This window comes from Erythrolamprus reginae, chromosome 3 (assembly GCF_031021105.1).
Source record: "Erythrolamprus reginae isolate rEryReg1 chromosome 3, rEryReg1.hap1, whole genome shotgun sequence".
Lineage (NCBI taxonomy): Eukaryota > Metazoa > Chordata > Lepidosauria > Squamata > Dipsadidae > Erythrolamprus > Erythrolamprus reginae.
This window is the reverse complement of record NC_091952.1, coordinates 189,537,207-189,554,184: the sequence shown is the minus strand read 5'-3', so window position 1 is coordinate 189,554,184 and position 16,978 is coordinate 189,537,207. Positions and strand designations below refer to the sequence as shown.

Sequence of the window (16,978 nt, the reverse complement as noted above, 5' to 3'; positions counted from 1 at the left end):
ATCCGGGCAGTAGCCCATCCCTGTGGGAGGGGGATGTCTTCTATTTCATAGCACCTTTAGTACCATGAAAAAAAAAAATGAGCTGAAAATGCTTAAATGTTTTCTTCTGATGATTTCACTGATTACTGAATAGTCTCCTGCAATCCTTCAGAACAGGGGTCTCCAAACTTGGGAAATTTAAGACTTGTAGATTTCAGCTCCCAGAATTCCCTAGCCAGCTGGGGAACTCCACAAGTCTTAAATTTGCCAAATTTGGAGTCCTCTGCTACAAAAGATTGGGAGGCTGAATTGTTACCAAGTCCCTCAACCATATCACAGGGCAGTATAAACACGCAAGATAACTGAGGCTATATGAAAAGATGATAAACCTGTAAAAGGCTTTCCACTAATGCCAAATGTTGTTGTGATATTTAAGGATAAAACATAGAATGCTAATCAAAACATGACATAAGGCTAATTAATGTTATATGAGCTGGTATAATTTGTATACAGATTAATCAATACATAGATTTAAATTACACAAAATGTAAATTGGTTTTGTTCAAAACAATTTGTAAGGCAGAAGTAACCCTGCCAGAATACATTACTTTCTATTTTAAAATGTCCCTCCTTTATTTTCTATCTGCAATCTATATTAGCATAATAATATCTACATTTTTGGTTTCCTCTTTCTCTTAACTGATTAGAGACAGGCAATATTTTAGTTAGATTTTATTAAACAGTAAATGCATAAGATAAAATAATTATTACAATTTATTTTGGCGGTTGTTGTTTGGAAAATACCGTTTACCCCAAAATAAGACATCCCTTGATAATAAGCCCAATCGGGCTTTTTAGTGCATGACAATAAGGCCAAGCCCTTATTTCAGGATTCAAAAAATATAAGACAGGGTATTATTTTTGGGGAAACAGTAGCAGGGGAAATAATAAAGAGATTATACAAATAAATGAATAAATTTCAATTCTATAGACAGTCTTGTGAATTCATCTGGACTTATTTTGATCCCTGGAATATATGATGATGTGGCCCCATTTACAGAAGAGGAGAAAAAGCAGTATAAGTTGATAGAATTTGATGTGCAAGAACATAAATCAAATCTTGGAGTAAAGGAATTTCTTTATGATACAAAGGTATGGTACTTTCAATGATAACATATTGTTACAAATCTCCCCACTCACCGGGCAACATTATGTATATCATATTTCCTACTGTAGATTCTGTCCTCTGTTTTCACAAAGGAAGGGAAAGAGAATAAATGCACATCTTATTATTAGTTTTATTAGGAACTGTCCCCTTGGAAGCATCGGGCAGAAAAGGAAATGAAGGCAGGCAAAGGGGAATAAATAAATTAGAAAGACCCAGTAATGTTTTTAAGAAAAGTTTGAAGAAAAACAATGTAAAAAGAAAGAAAATAAGCACTTATAGAAAATTAAGATCAAATTTGTGGCTGTGCCCATCTATATGAATATATTTTATCGACATAATGGTAGTGTTTCCCTGTTTTTCTCCGTTGAATCTGTTTGAGGGTTGTAAAATTAATATTTAAATAACTTAGACACATAATCTTGATGTGAGAAAGCAGAATCCCAAATATAACTCCACTGTGGTCATAAAAAGATCCTTCAAACCTAAGATTTACATTGGATAGCCTTGCTCCAATGCTGAGTGGGACAGTGGTGGTTTTTGGCTTACTTCACTGCCGGTTCGCTTCTTCACATGCAGGCGTGCTTCGCATAGGGGCAGGCACATGCACAGCGCTAAAAAACAGCTTCTGCACCTGTAGAAGCAAAAAACAAGATGGTGGCGCCTATGCTGCCACCAAGAGAGCTGGTTCAGGGGTGTGTCCACCTGGCCATCACTTAGCGAACAGTGGGAAATTCCTGCTACTGGTTCTATAGAACCGGTCCGAACTGGCAGGAGCCCACCTCTGGAGTGGAAGTACTGTTCATCCATTCATGAGTTCTGATAAAGCTATCTTACCATGACATAGTGCCCCTTTGCAAATACCTATCTTGTCTCCCTGTCAGCCCAGTGCCCCTTTTAAAGATGTTGACTCTGGTTTGAAAAAGGTAGCCATTCGGTTGTCTCCCAAAACTGGACACCACTGCCTTGTCTTCTTATGAGGAGCAAGTGTCACTGGTTGATGAGCTCAAGTCTTCCTTTTTCTGGATAGGAACTATAATTAGCAAAAGCACTTAGAGTTATATACTGCTTCACAATGTTTTACAGCACTCTCTAAGCAGTTTTGAATATCAATAAAAATATTTTTTTTTAAAAAAGAATTGACCATTTCTAGTTCTCCAAAGATCAAGGGAGAGACAAGGGAAATTCATTCAAACATGCAGGATTCTATTTATTTAACTTCATAATAAGCATAGCATTAACATCAGTAATTTTGCTTTTCTTGTGTAATCTATTTAGATACTTAAGGTATGCTTAATATTGTCAACTATTTATGATTGGCTGTTAAACCTGATTTTAGTTAGGTGAGAACAGTCACTGAAAAACTGTGGAATTGGAGTAATATTTTAAAATGATATCATTGTTCACTACTGTAGCTTTACCGAATACACTCTGGCTAAAGTTTTCTATTTCACTTTGTTCATTCTCTTCTTAAGGAGAAAATACTCTCACATATGTGGCGTCTGCCATCTCTCTCTATTCATGGGATAGAGGGAGCTTTTTACGAACCAGGTATCAAAACGGTTATACCATCAAAAGTCATAGGAAAGTTTTCAATCCGGCAAGTCCCTCATATGGACCTGTCTAAAGTGGAACACCAGGTAATATTTTCTTGAAGTCTTATAACTTTCAACATGTCTCAGATGATTTGTTACTGATCTTCAGTGTAATTCTGAGTGACTTTGTCTGACACAGTTTTGGTACCAAGCTTCTTTTTCGTAATGAGATATGAAAAATGAGCAGCTAAGCAAAACACTAAATTATGTGCAAAAGATCTTGAGATCAGGGCTCTGTCATCTTATTGCGTTATTCCATCTCATGTTTTAATATAAATATATACTAGAGTATAGTATAGTATAGCTATTTCATCTCATGTACTATACAGATCGGATATTCAGCAGGTTTGGACCAGTTCTGGAGAACCGGTAGTGGAAATTTTAAATAGTTCGGAGAATTGCTAAATACCACTTCTGACTGGTCCCTGCCGCCATCTATTCTCTGCCTCCCAAGTCCCAACTGATCGGAAGGAAATGGGGATTTTGCAGTATTCTTTCCCTGGAATGGGGTGAGAGTGGAGATTTTACAATATCCTTCCCCTACCATGCCCACTGGGGGTAACTGAAAAGTTTACTGTTAATGAACCAAGAAGACTGATGGAAAGTTGACTTCCTAGATCAAATAGGTAGAAATTCAACTGCATGTCTGGTTGTTGTTGTTTCCTTGCCTACTTAGCATTGCTGGGTTACTATACTTCCTTGAGTCAGAAATAGGGGAGAAACCAACCAACCAACCAGTTGGAACTGTTCTTTCAAGAAATGGTTTTTCTAATAGCTTGCCAGTTTTTAATAGTGTTTCAGAGGTCACTCTATGGATAACAATAATGACTTGAAGTGATTTAGTGTAGGTGCAAAATTCAGATCCTAATATTGTTTGATCATCAAGGGACACGTCTCTTGCCCAAATCACTGCTCTCTCACTCAGATTGTTCAGTTGCAGTCAGTGGAGGGAATTAAACTCCTTGCAGCCCAGAATCCTGGCACTGGCACAGACTAAAGATTGAGAAGAGGCTTTAACCTGAAGAAAATTAAAGAACAGAAGACATTTCAGCAGGAAATGAGGCACGGAGGGTTATTGTGGCAGGGCCATCAGTGGATGGTGGTGATAATCAAGCCCTATCTCTTTTTATGTCCTATGATTGGACAGTTGTGACTATCACCTTGATTTGGTTGATACTTCTCCTCCCACCAATTTGCTAGCCTCGCTCACTTATTCAGCTAGAGCAGTGATGGCGAACCTTTTTTTCCTCGGTGCCGAAAAAGCAATGGGCGTGCGCTATTGTGCATGCGCGAGTGCCCACACCCATAATTCATTGCCTTTGGAGGGAGAAAACAGCTTTCTCCTTCCCCCTGGAGGCTCTTTGGAGGCCTTTCCCAACTTCTGGTGGGCCCAGTAGGCTCGTATTTTGTCTTCACCAGGTTCCAAAGTCTTCCCTGGAGCTGGAAGAGGGTAATAACTCCCTCCCCCACCCCCCTGGAGGCTCTCTGGGAGCCAAATACCCTCTCCCAGAGAGTCTGTGCAAGCCAAAAATCAGTGGACCAGCACACATGCACATTGGAGCTAATCTAGGGCAATAGCTTGCGTGCCAGCAGATATGGCTTCGCGTGCCACCTGTGGCACCGGTGTCAAAGGTTCACCATCACTGAGCTAGAGGTTTTCTGTTTAGAGCTATTAACAATAGAAGTAACATTTTAAAAAAACCATTAAAAAACAACAACCCTGAGAATAATTCATTTCTTTTTTTAGGTGAAAAAACATTTAGAAAATGTATTCTCTAATAGAAGAAGTCCAAATAAATTGACAGTATCTATGGTAATGAGTGCAGTGCCCTGGATTGCTAATATTAATGATCCTCAGTATACAGCTGCTAGAAAGGCAATCAGGAAAGGTTTGTACTGTTTTAGGCATTGCCATTTATGTTTCACATGTAGCTTTTCACCATCTTTATAAGAAAAATCAGCAAAGACCAATCATTTATATTTTACCTGTGCATTTAAAGTTCTAAACAACTGAAAATAGAAGATTGTCAGATACAGAAAAAAGGTATACAGTGATCCCTCGAGTTTCGTGATCTCGATCTTCGCGAAACGCTATATCGCGGTTTTTCCACCGATGACGTCACTCTCTTCCTTCCTTTCTCATCTTTCTTTCTCTCTCTCTTTCTCTATCTTGCTTCTTCCTCTCTCACACTCTCTTCCTCCCTCTCTCATCTCTTTTTTTCCTTCTCTCTCTTTCTCTATCTCTCCCCCTCTTGCTGGCGGGTGGCGGGCGGGCGAGCGGGGGCATCAGCGAGGAGCCGGGGTTTCCCCTTTGCGTGGGCGGCCGGGAAGACCCAGGGAAGGTTCCTTCGGCCGCCCAGCAGCTGATCTGCTCGGTAGCGCAGCAGCAGCGAGGAGCCGAATCGGGTTTCCCCTTTGCGTGGGCGGCGGGGAACGCAAACTCCACCATCTACGCATGCACGGCCGTAGAAAAAAAGGGCGCGCATGCGCAGATGGTGTTTTTACTTCCGCAACCCTACATCGCGAAAAATCGATTATTGCGAGGGGTTTTGGAACGGAACCCTCGCGACAATAGAGGGATCACTGTAGTTCAGTCACATAACAATACATTTATTCTGTAAGGATGTTTCAAGTACCACATCTGTATTGTGCATCATAAGCACTTTTGAAGGGATTTCAAAAACAAATCATGATGGAGATCAGGAAGGCCAGGAGATAAAAATAACAATTCCAGCTTTTTCCCAGGTCTTTTCAAACTTAACACAGCAGGGAACATTGGAATTGCTCAATTAAGTTTCTATGGAATAGCAATAGCATTTAAGACTTATATACTGCTTTACAGTGCTTTATAACCCTTTCTAAGCAATTTACAGAATTAGCATATTGCCCCCAACAATCTGGGTTCTCATTTTACCCACCAGTAAGAATTGAACTGTTGAACTGCTGGAGCAGGTGGTCAACAGAATTAGCCTGCAGTACTATATACTAACCACTGTGCCACTAATGATGTATACTTAGGTACGTTTGGATGTTTAGCAACATATACTTTACCAGTAATTATATCTTGTTTTATTTTTATATTTTTCCATCACAAAAAAATTACATCAGGAATATATTTTCTTCTTTTCTATGTTTTAGTGTTTAATCAGGATCCAGATATGATCAGGGATGGATCAACAATTCCAATTGCCAGAGTGTTCCAGAATATAACAAGGAAGAGTGTGATGATGCTTCCAATTGGAGCAATGGACGATGGGGAACATTCACAGAAAGAGAAAATAAGCAGGTTCGACATTTAAATTGATTTCATATGTTAGCATAAAGGAATATGCTACATTTGCTCATTTATATTTTGATCAAATATAGCGGGGATGATTATGGAAGGGGATCATCATTTCTCTGTCCTCCATTTTTTGTATGCATTAGTTACTGTCTCATTTCATAGTTGATAGATGTCTTAGGTTATATAAACCTGATTCACATTTCATTCATTCATGCCGCCCAATCCCAAAGGACTCAGGGAGGCTTATAACAATATAAAAGTACAAATACAGTAAAAAAGAAGTCAAATATGGAAAATCTAAAACTATAAACCCGTTAAAAACCAACAACTCAATCAATCCAGGAAACACACATACACACCATTCTATGTAATTTGGCCATGACAGATGTCTGATTCATGGTCCCCAGGCCTGCTGGCAAAGCCAGATCTTCGTAGGGTGGGAGCAGTACGGACATTGGGGGGAGGAGTTGGTTCCATAGAGCTGGGGTGGCCACAGAAAAGGCCCTCCCCCACGGTCCCGCCAACCTGCATTGCTTAGTTGCCAGAACCTGGAGGAGGCCAATCCTGTGTGATCTTATTGGTCTCTGGGAGGTATATGGCAGGAGACGGTCCCATAGATAGTCTGCCCTAAGTCATGTAGGGCTTTATAGATGATAACCAACACCTTCAATTGTGACCGGAGACTAATTTGTAGCCCGTGGAGAGTAGGTGTTTTATGGGTGTACCGAGATGCATTCCAGACTATTTGCAGTCTCCAAACACTCTTCAAGGGTAGCCCCATGTAGAGCGCATTGCAGTAATTAAAACGGGAGGGGAGAGTTTTGTGTTAACCTAGTATTTTTAAAAAACTGTGATTTATTGGATGAATGATTGTAATCTCTTTGAGACATAATATTAAAGCCAGAAACTATTGTTTAGTAAACAAAATATCTAAATTCATACATCAAACTCAACCTACAGCCCAGCTTCAGAGCAACAAAGCACATTTAATTTTTAGATTGCTTGACAATTGTTTTTCTTTCTTTCCTTCCTGATCAGATTTAACTATATCAATGGAACGAAAATGTTTGCGTCCTTTTTAGTGGAGATTTCAAAACTTGAGGCTTCCAATTGGAAACAGTGATGATGGCTCATAAAACTCAGTCTTATTATTTTCATTTATGTCTTTATGCATTGCTGCAGTTCCAAATGTATAAGGTGATGCTGTATGAATTCTTCCAGAAATATATTTTCAGACATACAAATTCTTATGATACATAGCTAAGTATTTCTTTCTCATTTGCTTTTTGCCCATTAAGTGTATGTATTTCAGTAAGAGAAAGGATGGATTCATACATCATATTATCATATTTGTTGAACGAGCCAGTGGATGAGTTCATATAAACTCAGGAATGGACACCTTGCAAGCTATATATGGTGCCTTGTGTGATCTGTAAGCACCCACCAAAATTTATGGCAAGATGGTTGAAAAATCAGCGGCAAATTTAAAAAATTAAAAATGGCAAATGATGTTTGGAATGGGATCACAAAGATTCTAGGAGATGAAACAGCTAGTTTGATGACCATGTTGTGCTCAAGTGTTCTGGTGCTCAATTCTCTAGTGGTATTTTTCAAAACATTTATGAATTTAGCACCACGGCAAGGCTAAATGGTGCATAAAAATATTATCAATATTATTCGATATCCATACCACTGTTTTGCTAGCACATTTATCTCCCATGTGGAGAGCACAAGTATTATCAAGTACAATAATTTATTAGATTCTATCAAATTATATCCACTGCATTTATTTTTAGTTTGAGCTCAATTGTTTTTTAATCAGTATCACTACTAGTAATAGATCTTAATTCTGTCACATAATCAAAAGTTATGTCAGCAATACCAGTGAAATGGATTTGTTGCTTATGATAGACACAAAGCCATTTTATGAGTATGGTTAGGATGCTGGGTTGATGATGAGCAAGCCCATGTTCAAGACCCAAGCGCTGCTGTTGTCGTGGGGTGAGCTCCTGTCATTCAATCCAGCTCCTACAAACCTAACAGTTCAAAGTGAGCAATTGTGACTTGATAGATTGGTACCACTTTGGTGGGCATATTAGCAGGGACTTGAAAGGAGCCCTTAACTGGTTGTCCTGCAGGCAAGGCTAATCAGCAGCTAATCACAAGCTGTCATGGACTAATCCTTTCAAACCGGAAGTGCCTTAGCGGCTTGTGACATGAATATAATGACAAGCCATTTTAATAACTCTGGAGTAGCTTTGAAAAGTCATTATATAATATCATTTATTTTGTTTTAAAAAAGGTAAACCAAAAAGCCTTATACCTGAGCAATCTTTAATAAGTCAAGTTGAATGTTACAAAATGGTATGAAAGGATCTAAGCTAATTGAGAATTCCATTATGTAAGAGAGCTGATCTGACCTTTTTCTGGATTTCATTTAAAAAAAAATTGGATTTCATTTAAAAACTTTTTTAGCATATAAAATCATTTTGTGCTTCGGCAAAAAATGCAGTTTTCTTTGTCATATTTTTATTTTGTTGCTTGCTAATTTAAAAAAAAATGATATACACTTTTGTTATCTTTACAAACCTTACATGCTTTCTAAAAAACAAATAGATGTTATAACTGTAAAAAGGAACCAATCAACAGTGACAATATAATTTGTATTTTATTTTAGAAGACCTATACAATTTCCGATAGAGTCTGCTAGAGATTAGAAACTGATCTCAACATTTGGACCAAAAAGATCCAGGCACCACTGAGATAGTTATGTTTTAAAATAATTTCTCATTTGCCTGGGATGGTTATTATATTTTGGGATTTTAATTTATAATAATGATGGGTATGTAAGTGACTGAAAAATAGGCAATGGCTTGCAATTCTCAAGTTCTTGGGATGAAAGGTTGATTTTGTCTAAATAAAGGAAATATATTTTGATATTTACTGTAAAAAATGTCTATGGCTAATTTATGTTTAATTTTAATACACACATTTTTGTAAAGTCTTTACAAAATTAAAGATGAAAATAATTTTAATAATTTTTTTCAGCAGTTATTCCATACATGTGTTTTATGATATACGTCTCTTTCCTTCAGATCTTAATCAGTTCCTTTATGTGGTACCTTCTTTTTGAAAGTCCCCAAACAATCTCCATCAGATGAAACTCAAAAAATTAGAATACTGTGCAAAAGTTCATTTATTTCAGTAATGCAACTTAAAAGGTGAAATGTAAAATATGAGAGACTCATTACATGCAAGGCAAGATAGTTCAAGCTGTGATTTATCATAATTGTGATGATTATGGGGTAAAGCACATGAAAACCCCAAATCCATCATCTCAGAAAATTAGAATATTACATGCAATCAATAAAACAAGGATTGTACATAGAACAATATCGGACCTCTGAAAAGTATAAGCATGCATATGTAATCAGTACTTGGTTTGGGCTCCTTGTGTAGCAATTACTGCCTCAATGCGGTGTGCATGGAAGTTAACAGTCTGTGGCACTGCTGAGGTGTTATGGAGTCTGCGGAGTGAGGCGGCATACAAATCTAAATAATAAATAAATAAAATAAATAAATAAAGACCAGGACGCTTCAATAGCGGCCTTCAACTCTTTTGCATTCTTCGGTCTCATGTCTCTCATCTTTCTCTTGGCAATGCCCCATAAAGTATCTATGGGATTAAGGTCAGGCATGTTTGCTGGCCAATCAACCACAGTACTCCCAGTCGTTGCACCAGGTTTTGGTGCTTTTAACAGTGTGGGCATGTGCCAAGTCCTGCTGAAAAATGAAGTCAGCATCCCCATAAAGCTTGTCTGTGGAAGGAAGCATGAAGTACTCCAAAATCTCATGGTACACGGCTGTGTTGACCCTGGACTTAATGAAGCACAATGGACCAACACCAGCAGATGACATGGTTCCCCAAATCAACACAGACTGTGGAAACTTCACACTGGACTTCAAGCATCTTGCCTCTCCATTCTTCCTCCATACTCTGGGTCCTTGGTTTCCAAATAAGATACAAAAGTTTCCACATTGCCAAAAGCAGCAAACTCTGGTTCAATTACCATGGGATTACTGTGCTTGATTGGCCAGCAAACTTGCCTGACCTGAACCCCCAGAAAATCTATGTCTAAGGCAATTTACAATGCAATAAAAGTAGAAATATAAAAACAATTACGTAAGAGTAATTAAAATTACAAGAATTAAAGATAAAAAGCCAAAGGCTTGAGTGGAATGGGGTGGTGTTTTCTCTATGACCACATCAACCATTTCTAGCCTCCCTCTGAGTGTCTTCCATCTGAGCACACACCCCAACCGGTAGAGCCAGGTTGCGTAACAGGTTATATAACGTATAAGTTACTTTTAAATAACCATGACAAGTTTTCAAAACTTCATTGTTATTTAAACCACATATTCAAACAGTTTTTGTACTCCATGTACAATGCAATTTTTCTGCACAATTTAATTGAATATTTTTATTTATACTGTACAAGGTGATAAGAAAAGGCTGGAACTTATAGCAATATTTATTTATTCATTAGATTTGTATGTTGCCCCTCTCCGAGGACTCAGAGCGGCTTCCAACAACAGCAGTCTACAAATCCAATATTTAAAAAACACAACACATTAAGAAACCCTTATTAAAAAAACAATCACACAGCTCAACAGACCATACATAAAGCGGTATATATATACATGTATATACAATCTTTGGGTCTCCTTCAAATTTCCTTATAAAAATATGTTAGATGTATGGTTATATTATTTGGTACCTACTATTGGGAATGTGTTTTGTTCAAGACCATCCTATTATGTTGCTTTAGTTTGATTTGATATATAGCGCTTAATGGAGTTAACATCAGTTTAAATTCATATCACAGTGCAAGAATATTCATTGGTTAAATAAATGGAATATTTTCAAATATCAAGGATATGGGGACTTATTTTTGAACATCTCTCATTAAAGGCTACCAGGTCCTGCAGTATTTCTAGCCCATCCATCTTGCTGGAATGTTTCCCCCCTTGAATCAAACATTCAATATTTGGAAACTCAAAACATTAATTCAGTTGAATATATAAGAGACCTCATTGGCTATACAGCTATAACACAGAAACGTATCCAGTATCTTCACATATGTCCACTTATTACATAAAACAGTGAAAAGGCCATTTATATGACAATCTTTATAGTGGAATCTATCACTACTGCATTGGTATTCTAATACTATACTGTAGAAAGGCTAAAGATAATTGTAACATTTGAATGCTGAAGAAGTAATTTTTCATAAGTCTAAATGATAAATGAATTAATCTAATTTAAAAATGTGTCCATAAGATGCTAAATATACAAACATGAAAAAAGAAAAGCAATCCTAGGTGATTAAAACAAACACTAATGAAAGTTATCTATGTCCGTTGCATACCCTCTACTGGCTACATGAGGTTTTACAGAATCTTTTCTTAAATTCTAATTCTGTATTTTTTTTTAATTAGAACCCATTGTATTGCTATAGTTACTTTTAAGTGCTTGCTTCTGCATTAAAATTTTGTTGCTAGATTCCAGAAGTAGAGAATTAGAATTTTGTATTTTTTTTGTATTGACCAAGAACTGTACTTTCAACAGAAAGTGCTGCCCCCCCCCCGCCCCCAGGGTAATCAGATAGCAATGGAACAAGAACTTGTAATAACTGGTCTCCCCATGAGGCTAATAAAAATCAACCCCAAGCTCATGTTGCTAAGACTGTTATAAATAAATGGACATATAGCATATTAAAATTATATTAGGTTGTAGATATACAGCTAGTCCTGGAGATTATCACAGCTGAGCCCAAATTTTCCATTGCTAAACAAAACAGTTAAGTGATTTTTGCTCCTCTTTATGACCTTTCTTGCCACAATTAATAAGTTATTAAGTGAATCTCACCTCCCCTGGACTTCATCAGGTCACTAAAGGCGATCATATCATGGCCCCAGGATATTGCAACTCTCATAAACACATTACAGTTGCCAAGCATCTGAATGTTGAACTCATGACTATGGGGAGGCTACAATGGTTATAAATGTGAAAAAGTCATAAGGCACTTTTTAAAGTGCTGTTGCAATTCCAAATGGTCACTAAACAGATAGTCAAGGCCTACTTGTATATTAGAAGCATGCTTTCAATACAACACAGAATAAACTAATATAATTTCAGCTCATGAGTTTAAAGCAAGTTACCTGCATATTATATGTGAATAAATATCCTATGAGAACATGTATTTACCGTATCTATATTCCCACCTAAGTTGTGTAGCACAATCAGTTACTATATCTATGTAGGAAACCTTTTTCTTCAATGATACCAAATTCTTAATTTAACCATCTAACATGTTGGAAAAACATGATACCAAATTCTTAATTTAACCATCTAACATGTTGGAAAAACATACTCAGTGCTAGCCTGCCAGAATGCCTCATGGTATTGCTTGATATTAACTCCAAAGTCAAGTTGATATTTGCTATTAACTTTGCTATTAGCTAATTTAAATGAATAGATTGAATTGAGATAGTCGTGTGAAAAGGAAAGTACTCTCTCTTTGAGTTCCATGGTATCAGGACATAGTAAAAATCATCTGGTCCTTAGCCGTTCTTAAAAGTAACTAAAATGAACAACTCACAACATATTACACCATGACATCATTTATTTTATGAAAAGAAAGCCAAAGTGGAAGAAACCGTGTATGAAAAATCAAGTACACCTTATGATTCAATAGTTTCTAGAACCATCTTTAGCAGCAATAATCTGTAGAACTTTATCACTCTCTGAAATCATTATGGAGGAATTTTGGCCCACTTTTTTTTTACAACATTGTTTTACAACATTGTTGTTGGTGGGCATTTGTCCCACCACAGCATTTCAATCGGGTTGATGTCTAGCTTTTGCCTGGGCCACTTTGCAACACCTTGATAATCCCTCCACCCCCGGGCATTCTGTTATACATTTGCTGATATCCTTGTGATCATTATCGACCAATGTCGACCAAACTTTAACTGTCGGACAAGTGGTCTCACATTTGATTCTAGAATATTTAGGTATGCAGAAGAGTTCCCAGTCGACTCAATGACTGAAAGGTACCCAGGTCCTGTGACTGCAAAACAAGCCCAAATCATCATCACCACTCCATCTTTGCACTTGGTAGTAAGGTATATTTGTTCTGATACGCTGGGTTTGGTTTTCGGCAAACGTGGCACTGCGCATTATGGCCATTCATCTCCACTTTGGTTTCGTCCGCCAATGTCCCAGAAATCAGATGCAACCTGGCAAGCCTAAGCTCTGCTGCCATGTTCATTTTTAAAAAAAGAAAGAAAAGGGCTTTCTTCTGGCAACCGCTTGAAAGAAACCACATCTGGTTCTGTCTTTTTCTGAATTTTTCTCTAATTGTGCTGTTACAGACATGAACATTTAACACTTGAGCCAACTAGAGTCTGGGGTTTGAGGTTTTTTGCCATATTCTGGGATGTTTTACCTCTGGTTTTATTTTTGTTTGTGGGTTTTGCGGGTCGCTGCTGATATTTTTCCTTTTTTGGCATTTCCATCTCCAACCTCAATGCTGAGAGACCAACAAACTCCCCCACCTATCCCCCAAATATCAGCTTTTATAGAAATACAATGATGCCTCTACTTAAGAATGCCTCTACTTAAGAACTTTTCTAGATAAGAACCAAGTGTTCAAGATTTTTTGCCTCTTCTTAAAAACTATTTTCTACTTAAGAACCTGAGCCCGAAAAAATTTCCCAGGAAATTTGAGAGCGGCACAAAGGCCCGGCCAGTTTCCTGCCATTCCCCCTTTAATCCTGGCCATCTTGGGCTTTTCTGGGCTGCGAGAGGAGCCTTTCGGTGGCACTTAAGGAGGCTTTGGCAGCCCAGAGCGAATGGAGCGTTTTCCTTTCTCTGGGTGCTTGGAGAGGGAATAAACCACTTCGCTGTGATGACTCCCTCATGCTGCCTCCCATACACCTGGTGTGAGGTTTCCTCCCGGAGTGTCTGGGAGTGGAAAGGCAAAAGGGGGCGCTTCGCTCCAGCCAGATCAACTCAGCTTCAGCAAAACTGAGGAGTCACCACAGTGAAGGAAAGGTGGCAGTTACAAAGTGAAAGGATAGGGGAGTCCTTCAGCATGGGAAGGAAGAGGAAGCAGGTAGCAGCAGCCACCTTTAGGTCAAAGGAGCGGGAGGTTCCCCACTCTTGCCTGCCTAGATTTGTCTCTCTAGCATTTCTCTCTATGGGAGGCAGCCTCAAGCCAGGTGTATGGGAGGTGTGTGCTCCTCCTCACTGTCTCAGAGTCCCTCTTTTTTTTTAAAGCCATAAAGTTTTGGATTTGATTCCCCTCACCTCACCTTCCTTCGGCAGCGACTGTCCTCCTCCTCTTCTTCCTCCTCCTTCCACCCAAATTCCGAGCTTTTAATTCTTTCCTAATGGGTTTGCATGCATTATTTGCTTTTACATTGATTCCTATGGGAAAAATTGCTTCTACTCACAAACTTTTCTGCTTAAGAACCTGGTCACTCAACGAATTAAGTTCTTAAGTAGAGGTACCACTGTAGGCACAAATGGCCAGCTGGCTGTCACATTCCCTGCTCTGGAGGAAGCCTGGAAGTTCCGTTAAATAATAAGATGAAAATAAGAATTAGAATACAATGGAATTCTTATATTGGCATTCGTCCTTCAAAACATTCCCGTTTAAAACACACACACAAATTCGCGCACCTCTTTACGCGGCTCTCACCGCGGTTAACTGTCACGGCGTTTCCGGTTTTCCCGCCCACCCCTTTCGTGGTACGTTACTGGGACGTTCCGACCGTGACGTCTGACGGCGATTCTACGGCACGCCACTTGTGACCAAGATCACCACAAGCGGAGGAAGACGGCTCCCCCCTCTGGTAAGCAAAAGACCAACGGTTGGCGGTTACCGGGCGTTGCAGGAAGGCCTCCTGCTGCGACTATGATAGGAGTCGATCTGTGGGTCAGATGGTTTCCTCAGACTTTCACCGGACCTTTCTCGTTTCCGTAGGGCTTTTTGGGCCTTTCTGCTGCCGTCGTTCCCCCCTCCTCCTCCTCTCAGTTAATGGGCTGGAAGGTTAAAAAAAATACATGTTTTTGGCCAATCAGTACCCGTTGCCGCCACCCGAGGTTGATGAACCAATTTCTGAGTGGTTGGGCGAGGAGGGCGGGAATATAAATGCATCTAGCGATTGGCTAAGACGGCAAGATATATTTTTGCCCGTATTTTAAGGGTGGGGAAAAAAAAGCGTTCATCTGTCGAGTGCGCATGCGAGGGAATCATTACGGCTTCTGACAGTCGTACTGCGCAGGTATTAGGCGCGGTGGCTGTTGATCAGAAGTGCGGAAGAGAAGCTTTTGGATAGTTTTCAAATTGTAGCTCGCTGAAGACTGACGGTGCTTTGCGCAACAAAGTTTGCTGTGCCTGGGCGCCTTTGTCCGTTAGTCTATTAGAAATGAGAGCGCAAAAACTCGGACCGCAAAAATCGAGTCGACCATGAAATAGCAGGAAAAAGCTCAGAAAACACGAATTCTGTGCTGCTGTCGAGCAAATTATATCTGGAAATATTTTACTAGCCACAAACATAGGCCGTCTGAGTTACCTGAGTCAGGAGTGTCCAAATTTGACAATTTTGACACTTGTGGCCTTCAACTCCCATCATTCCTCAGCCGGCCATGAGGACTTCTGGGAGTTGAAGTCCACAAGTCTTTAAAGTGGCCAAGTTTGGAGACTGATCTAGAGCAATGTTTCCCAACCTTGGCAACTTGAAGATATTTGGACTTCAGCTCCCAGAATTCCCCAGCCAGCGAATGCTGGCTGGGGAATTCTGGGAGTTGAAGTCCAAATATCTTCAAGTTGCCAAGGTTGGGAAACACTGATCTAGATAGAGAATAGTTAAAAATGGAAGAGCTTAGAGCAGGATTTTTTGGCAACTTGAAGATTTCTAAGCCGCCCAGAGTCTGGAAGGAGTTGAGCGGCTTAGAAATCTAATAAACAAACAAACAAGATATTTTAAGATGTTGGCAATGTTAAAATTTTTGAGAGTTGAAGGCCGCATACCTGAAACTTTTGAAGGATGATCTCACTCATACCCCTGCTAAATGGCTGTCAATCTGTCAAGAGTTCTGCCAAAGTCTGTTTTATGAGTGGATCCTCCCCTCCCCCACAGAAAAGTGGAGCCAGATAAAGGATGATGTGTGCTTCTCAACTGAATTAAAAAGTGTGCAGGGTTATGGAAAGTTTGACTTGTAATAAAGATCTGTTTTCAATATTTTAAAAACGTGCTAAGCCTTCCTCCTTTGACACTATAAAATTCATGGCAACATTTTGATAAGCTCTGGGGCTTGCCTTGCAGAAGAAGTTTGGATGGCTCCTGATTGTGGTTCAGTAATATAGTGCTAAATGATATGCAGGCACTGTGAAACCTTATGAAATCTTAATATATTAAAGAGGCAGGCACTGTGAAACCTTACTAAATCTTAATAAATTAAATATAAAGGAAAGATATAGTATTAGTGTCCTATATAGAATTGTTTTTGTGTTAAGGGAATTGCTTCCTAGATTGCTGTCTTCAAAATAATCCAAAGCAATGCTGGTACAGAGTATCCCCAGGCTTTTGAAGCAGCAAGATGTTCTATATTTCCTGGGATGAGTATTCTGCTTAGAATTACTTTCAACTTTGATACTATTTAGTCGGCTTCAACTTCCATAATCCTTTTGCCAGAAGAACTTTCTGTTTGGCTATCATCGCAATGTATTTTAATGGTTTCAGATTGCAGCAGGCTGAAACAATAACCACAGCAATTCTGTACCTGGAGTAAAAGATCAAACTGTTTTCAGTAGTTTCTTTCATATTACCATAGTTTTCTGAAACAGCAGAATCTGCATATGTTCTTCAATGAGTTTTTCATAA

The 16,978-nt window shown here is 38.9% G+C and overlaps 2 protein-coding genes across 3 annotated transcripts in view; both read left to right on the top strand.

Annotated features, from left to right (window-relative positions):
• LOC139164843 (beta-Ala-His dipeptidase-like) overlaps nt 1-9,057 on the top strand; it is a 30,440-nt gene extending 21,383 nt beyond the window's left edge. For both annotated transcript variants that reach the window (XM_070747445.1, XM_070747446.1), the window contains 5 exons: nt 971-1,131; nt 2,620-2,784; nt 4,487-4,628; nt 5,878-6,025; nt 7,061-9,057. In XM_070747445.1, the coding sequence (XP_070603546.1) occupies nt 971-1,131; nt 2,620-2,784; nt 4,487-4,628; nt 5,878-6,025; nt 7,061-7,145 (701 nt within the window). In that variant the 3' untranslated portion in view covers nt 7,146-9,057. The remainder of the gene's footprint in view (nt 1-970; nt 1,132-2,619; nt 2,785-4,486; nt 4,629-5,877; nt 6,026-7,060) is intronic.
• Nucleotides 9,058-14,844: 5,787 nt separating this feature from the next.
• The window catches only part of ZNF407 (zinc finger protein 407), a 412,594-nt gene continuing 410,460 nt past the window's right edge, over nt 14,845-16,978 (top strand). The window contains exon 1 of the mRNA XM_070747444.1: nt 14,845-14,944. The gene's annotated coding sequence lies outside the window, so the exon portion shown is untranslated. The remainder of the gene's footprint in view (nt 14,945-16,978) is intronic.